This window comes from Oratosquilla oratoria, chromosome 17 (genome assembly GCF_046742065.1).
Source record: "Oratosquilla oratoria isolate Oo_2021 chromosome 17, ASM4674206v1, whole genome shotgun sequence".
NCBI lineage: Eukaryota > Metazoa > Arthropoda > Malacostraca > Stomatopoda > Squillidae > Oratosquilla > Oratosquilla oratoria.
In genome coordinates, this window is record NC_134793.1 from 61,325,564 (window position 1) to 61,350,211 (window position 24,648).

General features: G+C 39.7%; 3 protein-coding genes and 1 pseudogene across 4 annotated transcripts in view; 1 reads left to right on the forward strand and 3 right to left on the reverse strand.

The window, feature by feature from the left end:
• Positions 1–3,081: 3,081 nt before the first annotated feature.
• Positions 3,082–24,178, reverse strand: LOC143034670 (uncharacterized). Of its 2 annotated transcripts, none has more exons than XM_076201036.1 (2): positions 24,028–24,178; positions 3,082–3,955 (listed from the first exon to the last, which is right to left on the reverse strand). In XM_076201036.1, exon 2 carries the CDS (start codon positions 3,915–3,917, stop codon positions 3,222–3,224), a length of 696 nt encoding a protein of 231 aa, XP_076057151.1. In that variant the 5' UTR covers positions 3,918–3,955; positions 24,028–24,178; the 3' UTR covers positions 3,082–3,221. The 2 variants fall into 2 exon arrangements, with proteins under 2 accessions (XP_076057151.1, XP_076057152.1); XM_076201037.1 differs by lacking the exon at positions 24,028–24,178 and adding an exon at positions 23,758–23,895.
• Positions 10,677–11,120, reverse strand: LOC143034310 (uncharacterized). The gene has a single exon (XM_076200245.1). The coding sequence runs from the start codon at positions 11,118–11,120 to the stop codon at positions 10,677–10,679; it is 444 nt and encodes a 147-aa protein (XP_076056360.1).
• On the reverse strand, positions 18,512–21,202 carry LOC143034311 (uncharacterized; annotated as a pseudogene).
• Positions 20,191–24,648, forward strand: part of LOC143034671 (uncharacterized) — a 28,312-nt gene continuing 23,854 nt past the window's right edge. Inside the window, exons 1-2 of the mRNA XM_076201038.1 lie at positions 20,191–21,131; positions 21,319–21,486. Of these exons, the coding sequence (XP_076057153.1) occupies positions 21,334–21,486 (153 nt within the window). The 5' untranslated portion in view covers positions 20,191–21,131; positions 21,319–21,333. The remainder of the gene's footprint in view (positions 21,132–21,318; positions 21,487–24,648) is intronic.

Below are 24,648 nucleotides of genomic sequence, written 5' to 3' on the forward strand. Positions count from 1 at the left end.
TGAGTCTGTTTGTGATGAACCATGTGTTGAGAGTATCAAGGTCCTGGAGTCGCAGCGTCTACGTTGTGGGACCACCCCCCAACCCCAAGAGTTGGGGGCCAAACGGAGGCAACCAGCCCTGGCCACCGTCTCTACGCAGGTGGCACCGATCCCCAAGCTGCCTTGCTGTGGATGTACTGTCTTGCTACATTGCTTCTGACCCAGGGCAGTGGGCAGGATGCAGGAATAACCCATCATCCAGGAAGCCAAGAAAAGAGGGAGGGAGGGGTGGTGAATGGGAGTGGAGATATGGAGATGAAATGGGTGGTAATGGATTTATATCTTTGACTTTGGCTACCACCCTTGTATGTATTATTTGTTATCTGTTTTTTATTTTCATTATTCTGTTTTTATTTATTTTTTCATTATTATTTTTCTTAAGGGATGATGAAAAAATCATAAACCCTGATCTGTCCAAGACTGGAATATGTGTCAATAGTATCACCACACCAAATGAAGGATATAATCAAGATTGAGATAATATAAAAGGCAGCAACCAAACTGGTCCCAGCCTGACAGATTAACCATACGAGGAAAGACTAAAAGCACTGGGCTTGCCAATTTTGAAAGATGGAAGACCAAAAGGAGATATGATTGTTGTATTCAGGTCACTAATGGGGATGGATTGCATTAACAGAGATCTGATTGAAGATAGGAGGGCTTTAAGAAGTCATGGGAACAAATTAAGAGAATGTCTAGAGTATGTGAAGAAATAGTTTTCCATACACATGTATAAATACTTGAAATAACTCAGAAAATGATATAGCACAAGTGAAAAAAATACACAAGTTCAGATCTAAATATTATAATTGGAAATCAAAGATATAAATTAATTCAGAACTTCACATAAATTTGAGGTTAGGTAAGATAAAAAAAATTGAGAATAGGTGACAGAATTCAATGAGCATAGCTCCCTTCCTTTATACTACAATTAGTTAAATATTACCCTGGATTCCCTTAACTCCTCCTAGATGAAGGGTAATCCCTGTCTCCTGCCCACTGCCCAGGTCAGAAACAATGCAGCAAGACACAGCATACCCACAGCAGGGCTGCTTCGCTTACACAGTGACCCCCTCCCCATCCCCTAATGCGGAAAATACAGAAGACAGATAAATTCCTTTATGCTGCATCAAAATATCATCCATACACAGCCATGCTCCCCTCACCCCAATCTCCTCGTTTCTTCCTTGCTCAGAGCTCCTTTCACCCCATCCATCTCATCCTCAGTTGTCCCCTCAAGTTCACTCCATCCACCTCTGCTTTTCACATCCTTTTTGCTAATTTTTCTTAACTCTTTCTTTACACGTGTCCAAACCACCCTTATAATCTCTTATCACCCCTATTTGCCAGCTCCCTTTCCACCCCTGCTCTCCTTTTTTCTCACTCTATCCAAACTTGTAACCCCTACCATACTTCTCAGACCCATTTAAACTTTTTTCTGCATCTTAAATTTCAAGGCTTCTTCCCATACAGTGTCATTGGTACAATCACCCTTCCATATAATCTTCTCTTTGCATCTATTTCCATATACCTATTTCTCATGATACTTTTCTATCCCCCCCCCCCCCAAGACATTTACTTGCTTCTCTCACTCCACAGTTTACCTCCAACCTAACTCCTCTATTTCCTGGCATATGTGACCCCAAATACTTGAAACTATCTACTTCATCCAGCCTCTCTCCATTAAGACTTACTTCCACCTCATTGTACATCTCATCACCTTACTTACCCACATTAACCTTCTTTGACACTGCCACAAGTGGTGTTATCAATAAACAACAACTGGCTCACTTCCCATTTCTCTCCACTATCTCTAATCCTAGCACAGGCTTTGTTAGAATGGTGACCAAAAAAATAAAATAAATAAATAAATAAATAAACTGGTCTAACAAAACATGGAATGCCAAGAGGCAAGTGTATTTTTAGAAGACAAAGAATATGTAACAAAGTCAGTTAAAAGAAACTAATATCAGGAAAATTAAACTACAAAGTAGATGAACGATAGAGGACAACTCTTGGAATCACATGAAAAACATTTGGAAAATTTAAATGGTTTTTCTGCTATGCTATAAAGATATCAAAGAACCATCAGTAGGACCTTTAGAAGATAAGGAAGGTAAGTTGGATGATGATCCTAAGAAAATGGCACAAATCTGTGATCCCAGAAGTCTTTACAACTCATAAGGGAGAGAGAGCAGTAAATGATCCTGCAACAATTTTCTGAATGGCTGCTGTCACATTAAGCCCTACATTAAAATGTATAAATCACTGAAGACATTACTTACCATAGATGAAATAGCCTCTAAGGCTGCTCCAAGCCCTGATGATTTTCATGTAAAACTAGGCTTTGAGGGGCAACTGAGCTTTCAAGGAAATTTTGGAGTTTGTAAGGGCTTGAAGAGGCAAGTTGTAATTGAGGCATACAAAATTCATCTATAAACTCCTCCATTTACTTTGTTCTGGGTTTAACTAGATTCTCAGAAAATATATTTCACTTTTTAACTCGAAAGAAAGATAAAATAAAAGTGAATCAATAAAATAAATTAACTAAATTAAAATATTCTGCAATACCCAGTTTTGTTATTTTTTGGTGAAGGGCCAGGAGAGGAGACCTGAGCAAATTTTTACAGGCTATTACTAGTATTAGTATTATGCATCCTGTTCACTGTTGAGAACAGTTACCACCTTGGTGTGGAGCCTTACAGGATACCCTCATGCCACTGGTGTGTTCTGCCTTGCCTTCACCAGACATATAAAGGTCTACTGGGTTTGTATGCATTATTTGAATATGTCTCAGGCAAGAACAAGACAATGTAAACATAATGAAGCCTTACCATACCCATTTTTGAGTGCACCCAAGAACTTGAAATTCTCTAACATGTTAAGCAAGTGCATTACCACTAGTGTGTTTCAAGCCTCCCCAATTAAAGCTTTATGTTGGTTTACATGTGGTAGTGGAATTATGCCTTTTGACTTTGGCTACCTCCCTTGTAAGGGAGAAAATGCCCTTGGTACATACATGTCATAATGAATACAATGACAAAATTAATCCAAATTTTATTTCATGGAAAAACATGTCTTTTTCATGATTAATATAAACATAAGGAAAGGAAGTATGATTACAGTTAAATTTAAATGCCTTATATATCTCTAATAATAGAATCTCCACTTAAATGTCGACACTAACACAAGCCAAGCTTTTTGATATGAGACTGAATATGCTTTCTAAGATTTCCTTTTTCAATAAATGCTGAATCACAAAAAGTACAAACATATGGTCTCTCTCCAGTATGTGTTCTGATGTGATTTGTCAGCAAATGAGACTGACGAAATCTTGCACCACATATAGCACATCGGTAGGGTCTGACTCCAGTATGGATCTTCAAATGCACTTTGAGGTCAGGCTTAATTTTGAAGGCAGCAGTGCAGAAAGAACACTTGTATGGCCTTTCCCAGGTATGGGTCTTGACATGCTTGCTATAATTACTCTGCTGAGTAAAGTCTGTAAAACAAATGGTGCACATGTAAGGCCTTTCACCTGTATGAATTCTATAATGATCTCTGAGTGTGGTTGCATGTGCAAAGGTTCGCTTGCAAATAGTACATAGAAACTCCTTTACACCAATATGATTTCTCATATGAAGTTTGAGGCTACGATAATAAAGAAACTCTCCATCACAGTGTTTACAAATATAAGTATTGTCTGTCATGTGTCTCTTGAAATGATCATTAAACTCGTCTCTCTGAAGTGTTGCATCACACAAGACACAAAGAAGCACATCATCCACCACACTCGAGTCTTTCTCTTCAAGAGCCACTTCCTTCATTGTTGTGCTTTCTTCCCGTTTCAGATTTGCAGTTCCATTACATGATGCCATTTATGATGAATACTTAGGCCTTCAATTTCACTCAATCACTGGAAAAGAAGGATCAACATCAAGTTAGAAAATATATATATGTATATATATATATATAAAAGTGTAATGAGATATAGACATTTGGGAATGGATGCTAAGAGGGGATTGTATGAAGGAGTGAATGTCCCAACAGCACTGTATGGGGCAGAAACATGGAGCATAAGAGAGGAAGAGAGAAGGAGTTTGAATGTGTTTCAGATGAGGTGTAAGAGAAATATGATAGAGGTTACTAGGCTGGATAGAGTGAGAAATGAGGAGGTGAGGAGGAGAACGGGGATGGTAAGGGAGTTAGGAGGTAGGGTGGATGAAAGAGTATTGGGAAGGTTTGGACACATGGAAAGAATGAGTGAAGAAAGACTAGTAAACGAGGTATGGAAGGCAGATGTGGAGGGAGTGAACATGCGGGGGTGACCTAGAATGAGATGGATGGTTGGGGAAAAAAAGGGGCTTTGGGGAAGAGGGGAATGTCTGTTAAAGAAGGACGGGAGAGGACAGAAGACAGGGGTGGATGATGTTGTAATGCATGAGGTGGAATGGGTGGGGGATGGGGGGTGAGGTAGTATGTGTGAGAAAAATTTGATGCAGCCTGAAGGTATTTCTCCCAGTCTTCTCTTTTTCTGCATGGGGGATGGAGAGGGGGGGGGTTGCCAATTTAATGAAGGGGCCTTGCTGTGGATGTGCTGTGTCTTGCAACTCTGCTTCTGACCCAGGGCAGTAGACAAAATGCAGGGATGACCTGTCATCCAGGAGGTGCCAAGATAAGGAGGGGAGTGGAGTGTATTAGGGATGGAATGGGTGGGAATGATTTTATGCCTTTGTTTTTTGGCTACCTCCCTTGTATGGGGGAAAAAGCCTTTGGTATATGTATGTATATAGAGATACTTTTTCAGTATCATACACCAACATTTACATATCAACCTCCTTTGCTACCAATGGGGTGCCATGAAGAAATATTAAATGATCTGGCAGCAAAGGGGTAATCATGACAAACTATATACCCTTCACCACCTAGATGGTACCAAAGCAACGAATTAAAGAGACTTGCTATAACCAGAGTAGTAAAAAAGTGCTATTTTTTTTAAGGTAGTTAATACAATCTCATGTACCACTATCAACATGTACAAGACCTGCAACTCAACATCATCAATACATCCATTCCTCTACTTTCATATACTGTAGAGAGAAGGGCTTTAAAAGGTCATGGGAATTAAGAAAGACCACATGTCTAAAGGATGTGAAGAAATACATACATGCATAAATATGTGGAATAGCTTAGGTGATATAGCCCATGCTCAAACAATACACGAGTTCAAATTTTAATATGATAACTGGAAAACAAGGATATAGATTGTTAAAAAAATTCTCCTCACTTCTTCTACTGGCCCATCCCAAAATCCTGCTGACCCACAAAGAGGTCCCATGGGAACATGCTTGCACCATTCAGCCATATTGGATCAAGAGAAGCTTCTTTGAGGTGCACAGGTGGGACAAAGCCTCCTTGAGGAACTCGCATGCAGTACCAGCATGGGTTCCATCAATGACTCAACCAGTACCTCACCTGACCACTGGAGATGGACAATGGATTCATTGAGGAATGCATGCTTATACTTGGTGACTCAGCAGCACAAGAATGTTTTGGATCCAACTTCCCAGGCATCAATTTTGACCTCACACCAATTAAGAGCTTGGATCATGACCTGACCCATGTACATAAAGACCAGACAGAACACTGAAGATTCAAATCACCTCAGACCATCACATTGTGAGCCTGGCTTGCTGCCTCTGTTACTTTCTCACCTCCTCCTCCCTCCCCCACAAGCAGACCAAGTAGGGAATGGGTTGAAATGCACAATTGTTACCTCCCTCTTTGTCTCCCCCACCCCCACTGTTTTCTTGCACTTTGAGCTATCATTATTAGCACCCAACATTTATTTCTAAGTAAACAAACATTATCTCCATCACAGTTTGCCTTCAAACCAGCCTGACATTTGGCTGCCCAATGTTTAGGGCTCTGATCCCCAGCTCTACCAACTACCATCAGATCAACTGCTGCCACGATCTGCCAGATCATCTGCCACTACTGCCTGCAACTCAACTGCTGCCACTTGATCTGCCAGATCGTCTGCTACTGTCACCTGCTGTTCAACTGCTGCCACCAGATCTGCCAGATTGTCTGCCACTGCTGCCTACCAGGTCTGCAAATGCCAGTTCAACTGCCTACACTCTCACCTACCACAGGTATCTGCTGCCACCACTTATCTGCTAAATCAACTGCCACCACTTGTCTGCCAGATCGCCTGCCACCACTTGTCTGCCAGCTTGCCTACCAGGTCTGCCAAGTACCAGCTCACCTGCCCACCAGCTCGACTGCCAGCTCAACTGCCTACTCTCTCACCTACCACAGATACAGGTTTCCCCCCACTATATAATTGGGTTACATTCCTGAAAAACAGCTTGAATAACAATCAGATAGCAAACTTAAGTTTTAATAGGACTGAAGAGATGGTGGAGGGGAGTCTGGATCAGCTGATGCAGGGCAGGAGGCTGGATGGGAGGGAGTGGCAGATTTAAAGAAGCTGAAAATAGTGGTTTGCCTTGCCTTTTTTTTCTTGGCCTTGAATATATCACTATAGACCTTGAAGGCTTGCTCCACATTATAGACAACTGTTCCACTTCATGCTGGGTTTGGATCCCTTTCCTTTATTTCTTTCTTTTTATGATTGCATCTAGGCCAGAGAACACCTCACAAAGTGTTTTGATGTCAAGGCCTCCCTGGGGCACATCATCATCATTGCCATGGAGAGCTTGTTCTTGTTCCAACTCCATCAGATCTTCATTGCTGAGTGGTTTATCATAGGACTGTAGTAATTGATTCACATCTTCATCCACCTCCTTGAAGCCAGCCATATGTGAGAGCCTGACAATGTCCTTATAAATGGGTGTCGCATCACTAAATCCAATGACATCATCAGCTGGCTTGACACATTTGGGCAACAGTTTGCAACCATTTGTTTTTTCTGTCACCTCCTTCCATGCTACATTGATATTGTCAATGGTCTTCTTGATGTTATAACTGGCCCAGAACTGCTCGACTGTCAGCTTGTCTGGGCTGTCAATCATGTTAATCAGCTGACTCATTGTGCGGTGCTGGTAATACGCTTTGAAAGTAATTATCACACCTTGGTCCATGGGCTGGATGAATGATATTAAGTTTTTGGACAGAAACATCACCTCTATGTTGTCTGCCCAATCTTCCATGGCTGTTCAATGGTTTGGGGCATTATCAACCAGCAGGAGGAAACAGTTGGCAAGGTTTTCTTTGGCAACATAGTCATACAGAGCAGGGGACAAATAATTTGCAATGTACCAGGTAATGCTGGTTCATAGAAAACATCATCCAGCCTTCTTGTTGGCTCTTATATATTCCTGGGAGATATTCTTTCACATAACCCTTAGGTGCCCTTGGGTTTGTCTTTGGATGCTTTAAATCCTGACATTGCTTTCTCCTTAGCAATAAAGTTCTGGATGACATTTTCTTCCAATACAGGCCTGTCTCATCATAGTTTATCACCTACTGATATGTCTGTCAGTCTTTCTCCTCTTTTGTTTTTGTAATGTGTTTGCTTCCCATGAAATAGTTTAATGATGGCCTTTTGTCACTATTGCCCATTTCCAGAACTTTGTATTTTTTGGTATTGAACTTTATTTCCCATTCTTGGTTCCATGCAAAAATAGTATATAGATCATTTTGTAATTTTTTACTGCCCTCATTTTTCCTTCTTATGATTTTAGCATCATCTGGAAACATGTTGGCATAGCTTGTTCCTTCCATCATGTCATTAACCTCTTCCCTGGCAGAAATGGGTATACAGGAGTTCCTCAAATAACGCGGAGGTTAGGTTCCTGAAATCACCGTGTATGACCAAATCCGCATATGCTGACTTTCCGTATTAAATACTGAGAACTGTATGTATGTGTATGTGTACGTGTGTGTGTGTGTGCGCATAGGTGGTGTATGTATATGCTTGTGCGTATATACATGTGTGTGTATGTGGCGTATATGCATATGTGTATGTGGCATATATACATGTGTGTGTGTATGTGGCATATATACAGTACTTGTTGCACTGAAGATGTAATATACGAAAGCGCTCTGCTTCGTTAGTTTCTTTTTCCAAGTGGTCTACTTTGCATAAGTGAACACACGTACCCGTGTTCTTATTAGCATGTGTGTGTGTATGTGGCATATATACATGTGTGTGTGTATGTGGCATATATACATGTGTGTGTGTATGTGGCATATGTATGTGTGTGGCATGTGTGTGTGTGTGTGTGTGTGTGCGTATTTGTGTGTACATGCACGCGCATTCACAACATACACTGGTTGTCTAACACGCGTCTACGTGTGCGTGTCTACACGTGTGTAAGCGAGTATATGTCTGTTTTTGACCTCCCAAACCACCACTGCCAGTAACAACAAGAACCTCATAAGAGAAATTAAGACACAACAAGCGCAGTCATGATCAGACTTATTAGTTGTGTTCCAAACGAAAGAAACATTACACTTCAACAGGTTAGGGCGGTAAAATTTCACGATAGCATGGCGCAGGTGGTGGAAGTGACAAGCTAAAGCTTGTTGGCTACCCCCCTACTCCCCCTCCCTCCCTCCTGCATCAGTACCCGTAGGTTGACACGTAACCGCAGGCAGCCACCCACGGCTATCACCTCGCCCCACACCCTTGTTTGAGCAGTTCCCAGTATACATAATGACCGCGTTATATGAGGATCGACTGTACAGTATATGGTAAAATAGAAAGCAGTCACCACAAATGTTTGCAATGTTGCCGCATGTGTGCGTATGCGTGCCCGACTTGGCGCGAATTTTGAAACAGTTCTCTACATTTGAGATGGTTTTGAAATAAAATCCGCATATGATTGAATCCGTGTTATTCGAATCCGCGTTATTTGAGGGACTCCTGTACTTGTTTTCACTTAATGTTCCTTTTTCAGTCATTGACAAGAATACTTGGCTATTCTAAGCCATTCTACGTGTGAAACAAGTATTCTCGGCAAATCGTACAGCTGGCAGAGACGTACAAGGTAGCGTGGGCAGTTCAAGGCTGCTTTCTTACTAGACTTGCTACGGCAGCCACTGTGGTCAGGTGCAGTTTTCATCCATATGACCACTCATTTTTTATAGCTTTTTCAAAGAAATTACACCCCAAATGTCTAATTCTGAGGAAGATAATGAATATGAACATTCCCTAAGAAGTTTGAATAATTCTAATGACAGTGCCAGTTCATCAAACAATGACTATTTCTCCACAAGTGATGATGATGAGGAGGAGGGAGGTGATGGGAGAGCCTGGATAAGCCTCGAGTTGTACAGCACCACCACGTTTCCCAGTCACAGAAAATCCTGGAATTATGGTTGATGAAGTCCCAACAGAAGTGAGTCCTTTTGAAATCTTCAGTAGTTTTATCGATAACAGGATTATTGACTGTGTACTGGTAGAGACTAATCTTTTTGCTGAACAAACTGGACAGGGTGATTCTTTGTGGCGCCCTGAAACGGTACAGTAAAACTGTATCTTCATTTTGTAAATAGTGACAGCCTTGCTGTGGATGTGCTGTGTCTTGTGACACTGCTGCTAACCCGTCATCCTGGAGGTGCTAAGATAAGAGAGAGGGTGGAGGGGAGTGGAGTGTATTGGGGATGGAATGTGTGGAAATGCTTTTTATGCCTTTGTTTTTGGCTACCTCCCTTGTAAGGGGGGAAAAAGCCTTTGGTATATGTATGCATGATGTACAAACCCACCCCAACCCAAAATTGTATAAAATTTATGATGTATTTATGAGATTGTGTGAAAACTTTATGAAGTGTCACACCCCTAGGCAAGATGTATAGATGAGAGCCTTATGTTGTTCAAGGGAAGGTTATTCCACTGAAAAGGAGGTTTGGGGTGGAATATTTTTTACATATGGTTTATAGGAAGACGAGTTAACTCGTTTTTTGCCTACAAAGGTATTTTCAAAATAAAAAGTCAAACACATTTATGTGAATAAAATTAAATAAAAACTGTTTTTCACAATCAGCATGGAAAATACTATATAAAACCAAATAAAATTCATCTGAAAAAGAAACATTATTGGTGTAAGCACTGAACCTTGTGGAACTCCACTCATTACTGCTCTCCAGCTTGACATCTTGTCCTTTACTACTGTCCTCATGTATCTTTCCTTCAAAAAGTCTTTAATCCATTCTAGTAGTTTGCCTCTCAGTCCTCCAATTTCCACATAAGTTGACTGTGAGGTACTTTATCAAATGCCTTCTCTAGGTCCAGGTACACACAGTCCACCCACCCTCTCTCTTTTGCAGCACATCAATCACTCGAGTAAAAGCTTAAAAGGTTCGACACGGGTGACCTTCCAGATGTGAAGCCAAACTGTCAATCAGAATGTTCACCTTTTCAAGGTATTTGGTCCATCAATCTTTCACATTTCACTATTGTGCTGGTTAGTGATGCTGGCCTATAATTTAGTGGTTTCCTTGTTTCCACCTTTGTGAACTGGCACCATGTCTGCCCTTTTCCAATTAAGTAATACAGGGTGCGGCAAAATTATGGCAACTCATTCATTTGCATATAATTTTATTGAAACAAAGAAATTTCAAAGAACGACAACAAATAACATTAATATGGACCTTTGGCACTATCATATTCAAGCGGTTTCAAAGTGGCCTCCTTTGGCGGCGATACAAAGCCTCAAACGCTTCTTGAAATTTTCGGCGATGGGCCGCAGCTCCTCCGGCATGATTCTGTCCCACTCCCGGCGCAACGATTGCTTCAGCGACTCCAAACTTTTGTGGGGCTTAGCACAGGCCCTGGCCTCCAAAATCGACCATACGCTGTAGGCCATCAGGTTTAGATCCGGAGAGTACGGCGGCCATTCCGCAGATGTGATGAAACCTGGAAAATGGGCTTTGCACCACTCCTGAGTCGTTTTCGCCCTGTGGGCCGGAGCGGAATCCTGCTGGAACGTCCATTCCGCATCGCCAAAGTGCTGCTGGGTCCACGGAAGTACCACGGCCTCGAGGATGTCGCGTCGGTACACATCCTTGTTGATTTTGACCCCCTGTTCCACGCAAATTCCGCCCCATACCATGACGGACTGCGGATTTTGGCGGTGTTCAATGATGGCCGAGGTGCCGGGAGCCTCTGCGGACCAGCTCCTGTCGTTTTGGCGGTTGTGTGCTTGTTCCACGGTGAACAGCTTCTCATCCGTGAAGACGATCCGCTCCCACTGCTGACCTGCGAATGAGCTGGCGACATTGTTGCAGCCGTACGTGCTTGTTTTCGTCCGTCAGGAGCTGAGCTTTTTGGATCTTGTAGGGCTTGAGTTTGAGCTCCTGTTTCGCCATTCGTTGCACTGATCGGTCGCTGATGCCAGTTTCACGGGCGATTTTCCTCATGGAGACCCTCGAATTTCGCTGGACTCGCTTCTTGATGATCTGCCTGTTCCTGGGAGTGTTGACGGTGCGTTTTCTTCCTCTTCCTGGACGGTCGCCTTCATGACCAAGCTCCTTGAACCGCTTGACTGCTTTTGAAATGACATCTTTATGAACACCGAGCAAACGAACAATGTCACATTGACGTTTTCCTTGACGATGCAGCTCCAAAATTGCGTTACGTTTGTTTGCCATTCTGAAAAAAAAAAAAAAAAAAAAAAAAAAAAAGGAATTAAGCGTTACAAACTTGAGATAAACATAACTAGCACAAAAAAGTACGGAGAATTCAGTATAACAAAAATTATTTGGCTGCAATAAAATATGTTTGCGGTAGGACAAATTTAATTTGGTTGCCATAATTCTGCCGCACCCGATACAATGCCTTCTTTCTTCTTTCAATGAATATGTAATAAGATTGTGGATCTTGTCCACTAGTTGTTCCCTACATTTTTTAAGTATCCAGTATGAGATCATGTTAGGTCCTGAGGCTTTTGTGACATTCAATGATTCCAAGAGATTGAGCACTCCCCTCACTATCTAAATCTATATCTGCTAAACCTGGTTTTTTGCTCCCATCACTTTTCTCCAAAAATTGTACTCTTTTGTGAAGACTGATCGGAAACTTCATTATTTCTACCTGTGTCTCAATTTACCATTTATGAACCTGTAAAACAGTTTTGGTTCATCTTAGCATTTTCCTTCAGTTCTTTCAAAATTGCTTTCTTCCAGTAAATTCTGGTATAGTCATTCCTAGCTTGTTTGTAAGCTTCTTTTGTTTTACTTTTTTCTTTCTCCATTTCCCCCAAGCCACATCCCTGGCCTTTTTCACAATCTCAAACTTTTTGTTAAACCAACCCTATTTCTGCTTCTTCCTTTTTCTAGTCTTTGCCACATGTTTGTTCACTCCTAAGTTGTAAATGTCAAGAAAGACTTCTCATTTCCTCCTTATTCCTGTGGTATTCATGAATTCCTCCCAGTTTGTTTCTTCAAAGAATTTTCTCAACCCCAAGTAATCTGCTTTTCTAAAATTTTGTCTCCTTTGCCTATGTGATTCATTTCTTAGCTCTTTTTCCTCATCCTCCAGTTGAAACTAAATTGTAACATTGTCACTTTTTCCTATTGGGCAAAGGTAGTTGAAGGAGCTGATGATGTCTGGCTCTTTGGTTAGTAACAGATCTAAATTTGTGTGAGTGTCATCTCCCCTTACCCAAGTCATTTCCTTTACCCACCGAGTCACTGTGTTCTCCTTTCCTATACTCTATGGTGTGTTTCCCCCAGAATCTGCTTTGTCATTTGCTTCTCATTCTTCCCAGTTGACATCACCACAATTAAAATCTTCAATAAGGACTATGTTACTATTTTGTTCAATATTTCTTAGAGGAGTTGTATACTTTCACATTTCTTAATATTCAGTTTCATCCCAACATCATCACCATGAAGTCTCATTTATTGTGTCCTTTAGTACTGATCTTTAGGTGAATTGTTTCAGCCCTGCCTTCATTCAGATTTGTTCCTTCCACCTTTATATCACTTCTCACCACAAATATTACTCCTCCACCCTTTTTATCTTCTTTGTCTCTTCTGCAGGAAGTGTATCTGTTGTTCCCCAACTATATATCAAAATTCTTGGGGGGATTATAGTCTCTACTAAACACATCAGGCTCATTTATCCTTAAGTAATTTATCTCCAAATTAGCTGATAATAAACCATCAACATTAGCATATGCTATTCTAAGTTCACTATAAACCCACTATCAGAGAAATAATATTGGAAGTACAGGAAAACTGTATATTTTGACTACTGCCTGTAGTCCTCTTCAGCAGAATAGTTACAAAGAGTTAAAGTACAAGTATATATGAGTTAGTGAGGGGTACAGAAAAGGGGATGGGGAAAGTGGGGGGACTCAGGTGACATGCCCTTGATATGGTTGGGTCAAGGAAGGACAGTTGGTGGTATTTTGTCCAACCGCTCTTGACATTAATTTGTTGACTGCTATCCTCGTAATGCAATCTGGGGGCCACTGACCTTTTGAGGTATTGAAGTTAGGATAATGTTATTAACCCAAATTTGACGGGCCTGAGATGTTGTTTGACGCATCTCACTCTCGGCACGTCTTATCTACTTAACTTACGCTAATAGCGGGGTTTCTGTATTAGGCTTTGGCCCTTCAGATTCACTATCTTGTATTATTTATTATTTTGTTTTGTGATGTGTTCATATGAGAATAAAATTTGTAAGACATCCTAAATTTATGTAAGCTTGAGTTTGGTTGCTTATATTACTAAGAGAAGCTTCAACTACCTTGTTTTTTTTATTTTATTTATGTATATCAGGTTCCATCCTTTACATATATGTTTATGTAATAAAAATAGTGATCCACAAAATAATTTTTATTGAATTTACAAAAAGGAAAATAATAAAATTAGAAGCACCACATATATGCGGCAGCCCGTCCTCTGGTCCACTGGTGGTCAGTCTAGAAGACATGTCTGTGTTCTGCGTAGTTATTGAAGCACTTCCCTGGGCAGAAACCTAACTTACACTTGGCACACCAGTAGAAGGAGTCTTTTCTTGTCCCACTTTCTAAAGCGACACTGGCGACAGCGTTTTCTTTTCTTGTCTGGGACTTCAGTCAAAAAGAATGACCTGGTCGTACACCTATAACTCCTGGTCCTGGTGATGGTGAGCGGCATCTGGTGTGATGAGGTTGAATAAGGTCTTCTATCAGCTCCAGCCTGTCATCCAGATGTGATTTGGTGCTTCCAAGTGCCCGGTGAATGAGATGAGTGTTCACAATGGCAGTGTCCAGCAGATGAAAAAATAACTTTATGTACCACTTGTTGGTTTTTCGCGGTACAGGGTACGATTGGTGCCCATTTGATCAGACAAGTCCACTCCTTTCATTCCTAGATTATAATCTAGGATGGCTTGTGGCTTGTGGCGTACCTCTCCCCTCCTGTTGGGTGGAAGGGGTTCCATGTTGTCTCTGTGCATTGTTGAGAGGATGTTTACTCTCCTCTTGTCCATCCAGGATATACATATCATGCCTGTAGCTGTTGACCGTGATGTTATCTCTCCTTTCTTCTTTACTACCATATCTTTTTTTGGCATGAACTTTCTATTCATCCTTACTGTGCCAGCCACATTTGTTCGCCTTGCCTGGAGGTAGTGAAAAAGTTGTGGTGACGAATACCAATTGTCCCACATACAAGTCTTATCCTTTTTCCATCATGTCTTCCTTCGTAATCAGATCAACAACTGCCCTCATAGCCACTGGATCATTTCCTGTGTTCCTTCCCCATATAAACCTTGAAAGCTATGGTGTAGCCAGCAGCAGGACCATCACTGCAGCACAACTTGTATACCTTCAGACCAAACCGTGACCGCTTTGAGGGATTATACTGGACAGCATGATGTCTGCCCACGATATGCCAAGAGACTCCTCATCGACTGTCACAATTTTGGGGGATGTATAAACAGTCTTGAAGGTGAAGTCAAACATATCAATGATGTGCCTTAGCTTCCACAACTTGTCATTGTCCTTCTGAGGATCCATATTATTGGAAAAATGCATATTTGATGCAATCATGGAGTATCGGTCCCTACTCATGGTCTCACCAAATATTTCGGAGTGCAGAAGTTTGCTTTTTGACCAGAAGTGCTGTGCATGCGGACGATTCTGCACTCCCATGAGAAGACGGAGACCTATGAAGGCCTTCATCTCAGTCTCGTCCACAGGTGTCCAAGGCTTCGAATGGGCATAGGCTTTTGGGTGGGTTCTGGCTGGCATATGTGTTTGTCTCCTCAGCAAATCTTTCCCACATTTCAGGAGGGGAATAAAGAGGAAAATACATCAGACACAGTGGAGTATCCATCCAGATCTTCATTCTGTACTCCTGGAGAACCAGAGAAAGCAAATCTCCTTGGTACGTTATTTTTCTTCTTCCACTGGAAACCAGATGTACCTGGTGCATTCCTGTCGTGCTCCTTCCTCACCCACTTGGCTAGCGGCTCGTCCGAGTCTATTGATGAATCATGTATATTTACATAATCCAATTCTCCCCATTCTTCATCACTGCCCTCACTTGAGCTGTCCACGTCCTCAGGATCCCAGTCAGAATCGCCTACTTGTTGTTGTGTACCCGAAGTAGAGGGTACAGGTTGTTGTGTACCCGATGGTACAAGTTGTGTTCCACTTGCAGATGGAATGGCACGCCTTTTGGGTGATGGAGCAAGAGGTGCAGGGTCATCTTCGTCAGAGGATGATATACGCAAAGGGCGAGACTTGGAAGTAGGCCTTCTATGACTCGTAGGTCGAGAAGTTGAACGTAGAGAGGTTGAGGGGCTGGCGAGGCATGTTTAGCCAGTTTCAGAGGCCTGGCGAGAAACGACTTCAACCGGCTGAGTCTGAGTCTCGCCTTATATATAGCTCTATGGCCAATCATAGATAGCCAAGTGTAACATAATTTATTATCCAATCTCAGATCGTCTTATAAAATAATACATTTCAAATAAACCATTCAGAATGCGCCAATTCGGTGACATCATTCACCCCTCACCTCTATGGCCAATCATAGATAGTGTAACATAATTTATTATCCAATCTCAGATCGTCTTATAAGATAATATATTTCAAATAAAAACCAATCAGAATGCGCCAATGCGGTGACATCTTTCACCCCTCACCTCTATGGCCAATCATAGATAGCCAAGTGTAACATAATTTATTATCCAATCTCAGATCGTCTTATAAAATAATACATTTCAAATAAACCAATCCAATCAGAATGCGCCAATTCGGTGACATCATTCACCCTCACCTCTATGGTCAATCATTAGATAGTGTAACATAATTTATTATCCAATCTCAGATCGTCTTATAAGATAATATATTTCAAATAAACCAATCAGAATGCGCCAATTCGGTGACATCATTCACCCCCCCTGAGTAGGGGGGTATTGGAGTAATGAGGCGAAACTAATTATCCCCCCAGTCCCCCTCCCCTCTTACTTCAAATGGTAAACAAAGAACCTCTGGCCTTATAGGATAAAAAGACGCACATATGCTGAGGACCGAGAACAAGAGACAACACCGCATTTGTGCGTTCCCCGTAAATTTGGAACGTGGCTATGTAACGCATATATGCTGACACCCGATATCTTCAGAAATTTGCAAGTACCACATATATGCTGACCCCGAAATCTTGGAACAAAAGTGATTGCCGCACATGTGGCGGCACCCGGGCAATTTGGGTTAAAGAAGATTCTAGTTTTCCTACGAAAGCTACAATTTGATTTAAAAATAATTGATGCATTATCCCAATCCATTTTGTGGTCTTTTTGGCTGGCATGAAGGAACACAGCAGAGTTAACTTGTTCCTTTCCTGCCACATTCGCACCCAAGTATCTAAAACTATCCACTTCCTCCAGTTTCTCTCCCTTAATAGTCACCTCCAGTCTGCTCCCACTCTCTTCTCTTGTACATCTTATCACCTTACTTTTACCCACATTTATCTTCAACTTCCTTCTTTTGCACACCTTCCCAAACTCTTGTCACTAACTTCCTCAATCCCTCCTCTGATCCTGCTACAAGTGCAATATTGTCAGCAAACAACAACTGGCTTATCTCCCACTGTTCTCCATTTTCTTTAACCATCTCCAACCCCCAACCCACTACCCTTGCATTCACTTATCGCACCACCCCATCCATGTATAAATTGACCAGCTAGGGCAACATAACACATCCCTGACTAAGTCCCACCTTTATCTCAATCCACCCACTCTCTCCATTTCTAATCCTAACACAAGCTCTACTACTCTCGTAAAAAAACTCGACTGCTCTTAACAGCTTTCCTCCTATCCCAAAAATCTGCAATACCTCCCACAGTGCCTTCCTGTCTACCCTGTCATAAGTCTTTTCCAAATTCATAAAAGCCCAAAAAACATCCTTACCTTTTCCTATAGCTTTCTCACATATGTCTTACCACAAAAATCTGATCTACACAACCCCACCTGTCCTAAACCCACTGTTCCTCACCATTACTCCCTCTGTTCCTCTCCTAATTCTCTCAATCAAGACTCTCCCATAAGCCTTCCCAACTACACTTAAGGGGGTACGCAACACCTGGAGGTCATTTTCTAAACTATTTAGAGTAAAGAGCTGAAACTTCTCAGGTAAATAGGTATCCATGTTGCCTACATTTTAGGTGAAACAGAATGATGTATGTACACATGTACGTATACCAGTAGCGACATTTAAAAGTGCACAGCACCATAATACGTGGACCAATTTGTTTTATATTCTGGCTATGATTAGTAAGTAGGCACACCTAGGGCCGGTCATTGAGTAATTGAACAATTTCCTTTATACTTTTGCATACAGGCATTTCAATTTTAATGTCCGGCAAAAATCGTGAAAAATAATTTTTTTTTATGTCTTGTTTCCCTTATTACTCCGAACTCTTTCATCCTATTCAAAATATTCGAACGATCGGCCCTAGCAGTTACTAAAAGTAATATTCCCCGTAAGTTTCATCTAAATCTGATGTATTTTAGATTTTTTATGATTAAAAAAAAAAAGTAAAAAAATATCAAATGGAGATATGGCAACTTGAAATATAAATATATCTGTACCTTGCTTATAGTTTCACCAATTTGACTGATTTTTTCATGGCTTAATTCTTATTATATAATGAGTAAGTACAGTAAAAATCATCAACATATTTTAATTATAAGTACTTTAAATACTGAAAAACTAAAGTATAAGTATATCACAGTAGTGATGACGCACAGACGACACCATCATATAATTTGCTTTTTTGCACCTTTGGCGGTTTCTTCATATGAAACCTCACTGCTGGGGGTCTTCAGGGTATCTAAATCTTGTCTACATTGAAAATTTGTCCTGGGTGATAGCTTTCTTCCTCAATAATTTTACCCAAAACATTGATAAATTCTTCTGCTGTTTCCGTATCTGCACTTGCTATTTCACCACAAATACTACGGTTGGGCAAATTAAATCGCTGATGAAAGTTCTGGAACCAATGGGACCTTTCGCAGTGAGCGATTTGATACCAGACACTGCCAGATTTTATCATTCTTGCCGGAAAATAAATACTTTTTTGGGCAAGTTTTATAAGCTTACAGAGGTGTATCGTTGTACATTATTGTGTCTGAAATTTAAGTAAATTAATTTCATGATTGCAAAAGGCATATAGCATTGTTTGAGCCTCTATTTATAATTACAGATGATATTCGTAAAACAGCCTATAATTGTATCAAGCCAAGCAAATTGTCATTTTCTACTGACTTCAATGGACATATACTGATATATACTTTCATTTGAATGCACCAGGCAATAGGCAAATCCATGTAATGTATAGAAAATATAATTTTGCATCAAAGACTTAATTTTTCCGGTACGATTACTATCCCTTGGCTGCTGGCAACAAACCAACCATTCTTCCAATGGCTCGCATGACATGTATACATACTGTTGCTATGCTTCTTGTTTTAGCAATTTTATTTTGTGTGAGCATCCTGCCTTTCCTGGCTTTCTTTGTAAATGGTGGGCTGTGTAGTTTTGCACCACGCTGGAGTATTAGATCACTAATGTTGAAGCCCCTATCCATCATTAAGGCATCACATGGGTCAACTTTATGAATGAACTCAGCCTCTGCAGTATAGCGGTCTGATGTGTTACCTCCATACACACTTGACACAAATGTTATGAGTCCTATGGGAATAATTCCAAGGAGTACTTTTAGTGTGTTGTGGTGTTTATACTGAGAATATGTGGCAGCCTGAGCTGAAGGATCTGATGTTTTGACAGTGAACATCTCTGTGCAGTCTAGGATTGTTCGCGTGTCAGAATACTCTTCAGGGAAATCTTTTGGCAAACTTGCGCGCACCTGTGCTGCAGTCGGCCATATAAGCCAGTCCTTAGGTACTAAATACAGTACATTAATCCAAGTTATGGTGATACTACTTGCAACACTTCGTGCTACTTCAAAAAGATCTCCTAAGTTCCTAAATCATATCCTTTTCTTGTATGCAATAGGGTCATTAAATATTCATCCAAGTGCGACAACTTCCTATTTGTTTGTGCTTTGATAATGCCTGGCAGTGTATTCTCATTCTTGACACTAATTGTCCCTCTCCAATAATGTATGCAAGTCACATTTTCTTTTATCAAATCAAACAAATCATAAAAATCCTTTTGTTCCATACCCGTATATCTTTTAATACTCTCGGTATTCCTTAGAATTTTCTGAATAAAGGCGTTGCGTAATGCTCCGTCTTCTACAACATTGTTACATTGCCACTGAAATAAGAAATATTGATAGTGTGGAGGACATATTATTGCATGTAAAATTAAAATATAGTTCCTGCCATATCTGTACTAAGTACTTTAATCAATTTTCTATAGGGGGCCGTTTTTACACTCAGAAATCTGGCATATCCTTTGACATTTTTAGTTACTTGGTTTGTCTTTCTCTTACTTTTTCTTGAATCTGACGTGCAGTCTGCCACGGCACACATAATATTAGTCATATTTGTTTGAAAATAGCTCCCAGCAGATCTAAGAGGCTATTCTTTACACAAACGTACCTCAAACGTCCGCCACCACTGTTGTTATCATTTATCTCACTGATTATTTTCATATAAAGGACGTGACCGTGATATCCATTATTTTTCAACACTCAGATAAAATGCACAACCCGAAATCAACATCATCTTATTTTTACTGCTCATACTTACTTCAGTAAAAATAATTACCTATTTTTAGTTTTAACTTATAATTAAATTAACAAAGCTTTATCACACACCAGTAAGTAAAAATTATAACATTAAGAGTCATGTTTTTAATTTTAAATACAGTTCTGCAGCAATTTATGTCGTATTTTTTTAAACAACGGTTTCAAAATTAGCTAAGTCGTCCCCTTTGCCTTGTGAAATCCGAGACAATTGAAAATTCTAGCGCTGACTGAGAAAGGTCCCATTGTGGCTTGCCATAAAGGTTTCCATGCACACTTCTCTTGCATGATTTGAGCATGTTGATGCTGGCCAAAATTTTGTCCATGTATCGGGCCTTTTCACTACCTTGTTATCAAAGAATTATATCTAATTGTAGTCTTGCCCGTCTCCTTCACTCATTCTTTGTCCTTAAGGATGGTAGATATTGTAGAATGCACAAAGCCCATACTGCTAGTGACTGTTTGAACTTTCTTTCCTTCTTCAATGTTGTTTTCCTTTGCTTCTTGGCAGAAAATCCTTGAGAAGTAGTAGTCTTTCTTTTTTCCAATGTCTTGAGGGATATGAGTATTGAAAGCAAAAAATACTACACAACCTATTGTGACTGGGTAATGCAGATGAAAGACCATTTAAGGCACCAATAGATAACAAGATGAAGGCTACAATGCCAGCTGCTTCAACCCATGTTATCATACACAACTGTGTACAATTACACTCATGACTATGCTCTCACTGCACTCTGCATGAGTTATAATGTCAAGATTTTCATTAAACAAATATTGGACCAGTTGTAAAGCCATTGTAACTCCAAGCTGTCGTAAAACCAGTACTTTGTTAAGTGAGGAATACCCGTACATTAGGCATGGCAGTGTGATTATCAGTGATGGTTGGTTCACTTATTGCTTGCTGAAAGGTAAGGGTTATGAACACAAAGTTATCAACTGCAGCAAGCAGTTTGTTGACTCGGAACATAACATGACTCATACCCAGACCACCAAGCAGCTGTGGTGGGATATCAAAAGGTGGACAAATACTTTGGTGTACAAATACTTTGAAGAGTATTTTGTAAGGTATTTATAAATTCCTTTGATTATTTTCAGATTCATCATCAAATTATGGCTGCTACTGGTAATCTCTACAAGCATCACAGGAAGATCATCCACAGTACCACATTGATACCTCAGATAACAATCCAGACTCGCCATCAGAAGATAGCTCATCACCTGATACCCCCAGCCCAACCACCAGCTGGCAATAAACAGGTCCTGGTAAATAACAGCTAAGAATTCACTAGGTTTGGGGGTCTTGCATTGGGAACACCCATGCACAGGGGTTCCAGGGGGAAGCCCCAGTAAGAGGTTTGGTTTGATTGATTAGGTTAGGCTAGGTCTGGTTTTGTTAGGTTAGGTTAGGTTGGGTTTGGTTAGGTTAGGTTTGATGGTAAAATTTTACTTTCGACCTTTGTTGGAATATAGCAATACAAAATTAAATAGTAATTTTGTAAATTAAAATGTATGAACGTAATATGCAATTTTGTGTGCGGAAATGAAAATAAAAATAGTTGCTAAAACAGATTTCATAATAACGAAGTCGTGTACTACGAATGGTACGCCATGTTTGTTATGAAAGGACGATAAATTTGTCTAAACTAAAGTAAAGTAAAGTAAACTAAACTAACCTAACCGGTAAAATTTTACTTTCGACCATTGGAGGAATATAGCCATACAAAAGCTGAGAGAGTGGTTGAAAAGCCCGCCAACGTCTCTCACGACGACGACGACGAGGACCAGCCGGATGATATCTAATTTGCAGGTAATGATTTATTAAACACAGGTTAGGTTAGGTTAGTTTATTTTAGTTTAGTTTAGACAAATTTATCGTCCTTTCATTTCTCCGACGTCGGCATCTACCATAACAAACATGGCGTACCATTCGTCGTACACGACTTCGTTACTTAAGAAATCTGTTTTAGCAACTATTTTTATTTTCATTTCCGCACACAAAATTGCATATTACGTTCATACATTTTAATTTACAAAATTACTATTTAATTTTGTATTGCTATATTCCAACAAAGGTCGAAAGTAAAATTTTACCGGTTTGATTAGGCGGTAAAATTTTACTTTCGACCATTGTTGGAATATAGCAATAAAATTAAATAGTAATTTTGTAAATTAAAATGTATGAACGAAATATGTAATTTTGTGTGCGGAAATGAAAATAAAAAAACTGCTAAAACAGATTTCTTAAGTAACGAAGTCGTGTACGACGAATGGTACGCCATGTTTGTAATGGGAGATGCCGACGTCGGAGAAATGAAAGGACAATAAATTTGTCTAAACTAAACTAACCTAACTTAACGTAACCTGTGTTTAATAAATCATTACCTGCAAATTAGATATCATCCAGCTGGTCGTCGTCGTCGTGAGAGACGTTGGCGGGCTTTTCAACCACTCTCTCAGCTTTTGTATGGCTATATTCCTCCAATGGTCGAAAGTAAAATTTTAGGTTAGGTTAGGTTAGCTTAGGTTAGTTTAGACAAATTTATCGTCCTTTCATTTCTCCGACGTCGGCATCTACCATTACAAACATGGCGTACCATTCGTCGTACACGATTTCGTTACTTAAGAAATCTGTTTTAGCAATTTTTTTATTTTCATTTCCGCATACAAAATTGCATATTACGTTCATACATTTTAATTTACAAAATTACTATTTAATTTTGTATTGATATATTCCTACAACGTATATAACAAACATGGCGTACCATTCGTAGTACACGACTTCGTTACTTAAGAAATCTGTTTTAGCAACTTTTTTTATTTTCATTTCCGCACACTAAATTACATATTTCGTGCATACATTTTAATTTACAAAATTACTATTTAATTTTGTATTGCTATATTCCTACAATGGTCGAAAGTAAAATTTTACCGATTAGGCTAAGTTAGGTTGGTATTGTTAGGTTTGGCTAGGTTAGGTTAGATTTAATTAGGATGGGTTTGATTAGGTTAGTATGGTATGATTAGTTTTGGTTAAGTGGGTTAGGCATAGTTAGGTTAAGTTTGGTTTGCCTAGGTTTGGTTAGGCTAGGTTTGGTTAGGTTAGGTTTGATTAGGTTAGGCTAAGTTAGGTTGGTATGGTTAGCAGGGCTGTGGAGTCGGAACACAAAACCTCCAACTCTTCTATTTTTGTGATAAAGTTCCAATTTTATGGTGTACCTGTGTACACTACACTAGTGTATACGATTGAAAAAATAATATTATATGATACTAATATTTAACTATTGTAACAATTGTTACTGTATACTCATGGTGACTAATGCAGTTTGGCATCTTCATCTTTAGCATGCAGGTATACTCTTATTACTAGTAACACATACCTAACCAATGGTAAATGTCCATTGTAATGTCATCACTATTTTCAAAATAATATTTGCATCTAACAATATTTACAATAAAAAGAAAATCCACCTAAATTATGCCATTCCCGATACTATCATACTCAAGCACAAGTGTGCTTCCACAAATATGGCTTACCTATAGAAAGGTTCAACTTCATTAATAGTGTCAACGAAATAATAACCAGCAAGTCAAGTGAGATTCTTCGGAAATCAATACGAGAAAGTAGTATGGTCATAACCCGTTTAAATCCACCCTAGCAATAACGTTCAGCTGATTTCACATAATTTGCACGAATTATAACCATTACTATTTTGTTATTTACTTATTTATTAAAAGAGGGTATAATCATAGCAACTTTTTTTATTCGTTTTGCATATGCTATTTGGTTCTGAAATACAAATTTACCTTCTGCTTGAAAATACGAGTGTTCTTCCCGCTGCCCAGCTGTATAATACTATGTAAACAAATTTACAGTTGGAGTCCTTATGAAATGTAGTTGTTCCAATGTAATAATTCAAGAAGGTTACTGAAATATTACCTATATTTTCTTCATTTGAATATGGTAACAAATATGTGTATTTGTTATGAGTACTTTTTTTCCAACCTGAATTTGACATTCGTTTATGAAATGGAGAATTGCAAGGCGCTTTCAAGACTGAAAGATGGGAGAAACATAAAGTTTCTTAACTTCTAATGCATCTGAACTAGACTAGATACTGTAATCAATTTGTATTGTACTCCGTACCCTAACAGCCCAGGAGTGCATAATAAGATTTCAGGGTTTTGTATGGGGGAGGAGCGAGTGATGCCCAATAACTTATCAGCAAGACTACTACAAAGTATCGTCGTGATACATTCAACAAGAACCCACTGTGTTGGAAAAGAATAAATGAAATAGATGATATCCATATATTTCGAATATGTTAAAATGGAGATAACAACCATTAGGGATCAGTTTAAAAGAATAGGGTATCCTGATTGGTTTTTAAATAGAGCCTTAATGAGCTTACTTTTTATAATATTATT

Bases quoted from the DNA above. Each gene is read 5' to 3' on its own strand.
- LOC143034310 (XM_076200245.1), bottom strand. From the start codon at position 11,120: ATGGTATGGGGCGGAATTTGCGTGGAACAGGGGGTCAAAATCAACAAG.
- LOC143034670 (XM_076201036.1), bottom strand. From the start codon at position 3,917: ATGGCATCATGTAATGGAACTGCAAATCTGAAACGGGAAGAAAGCACA.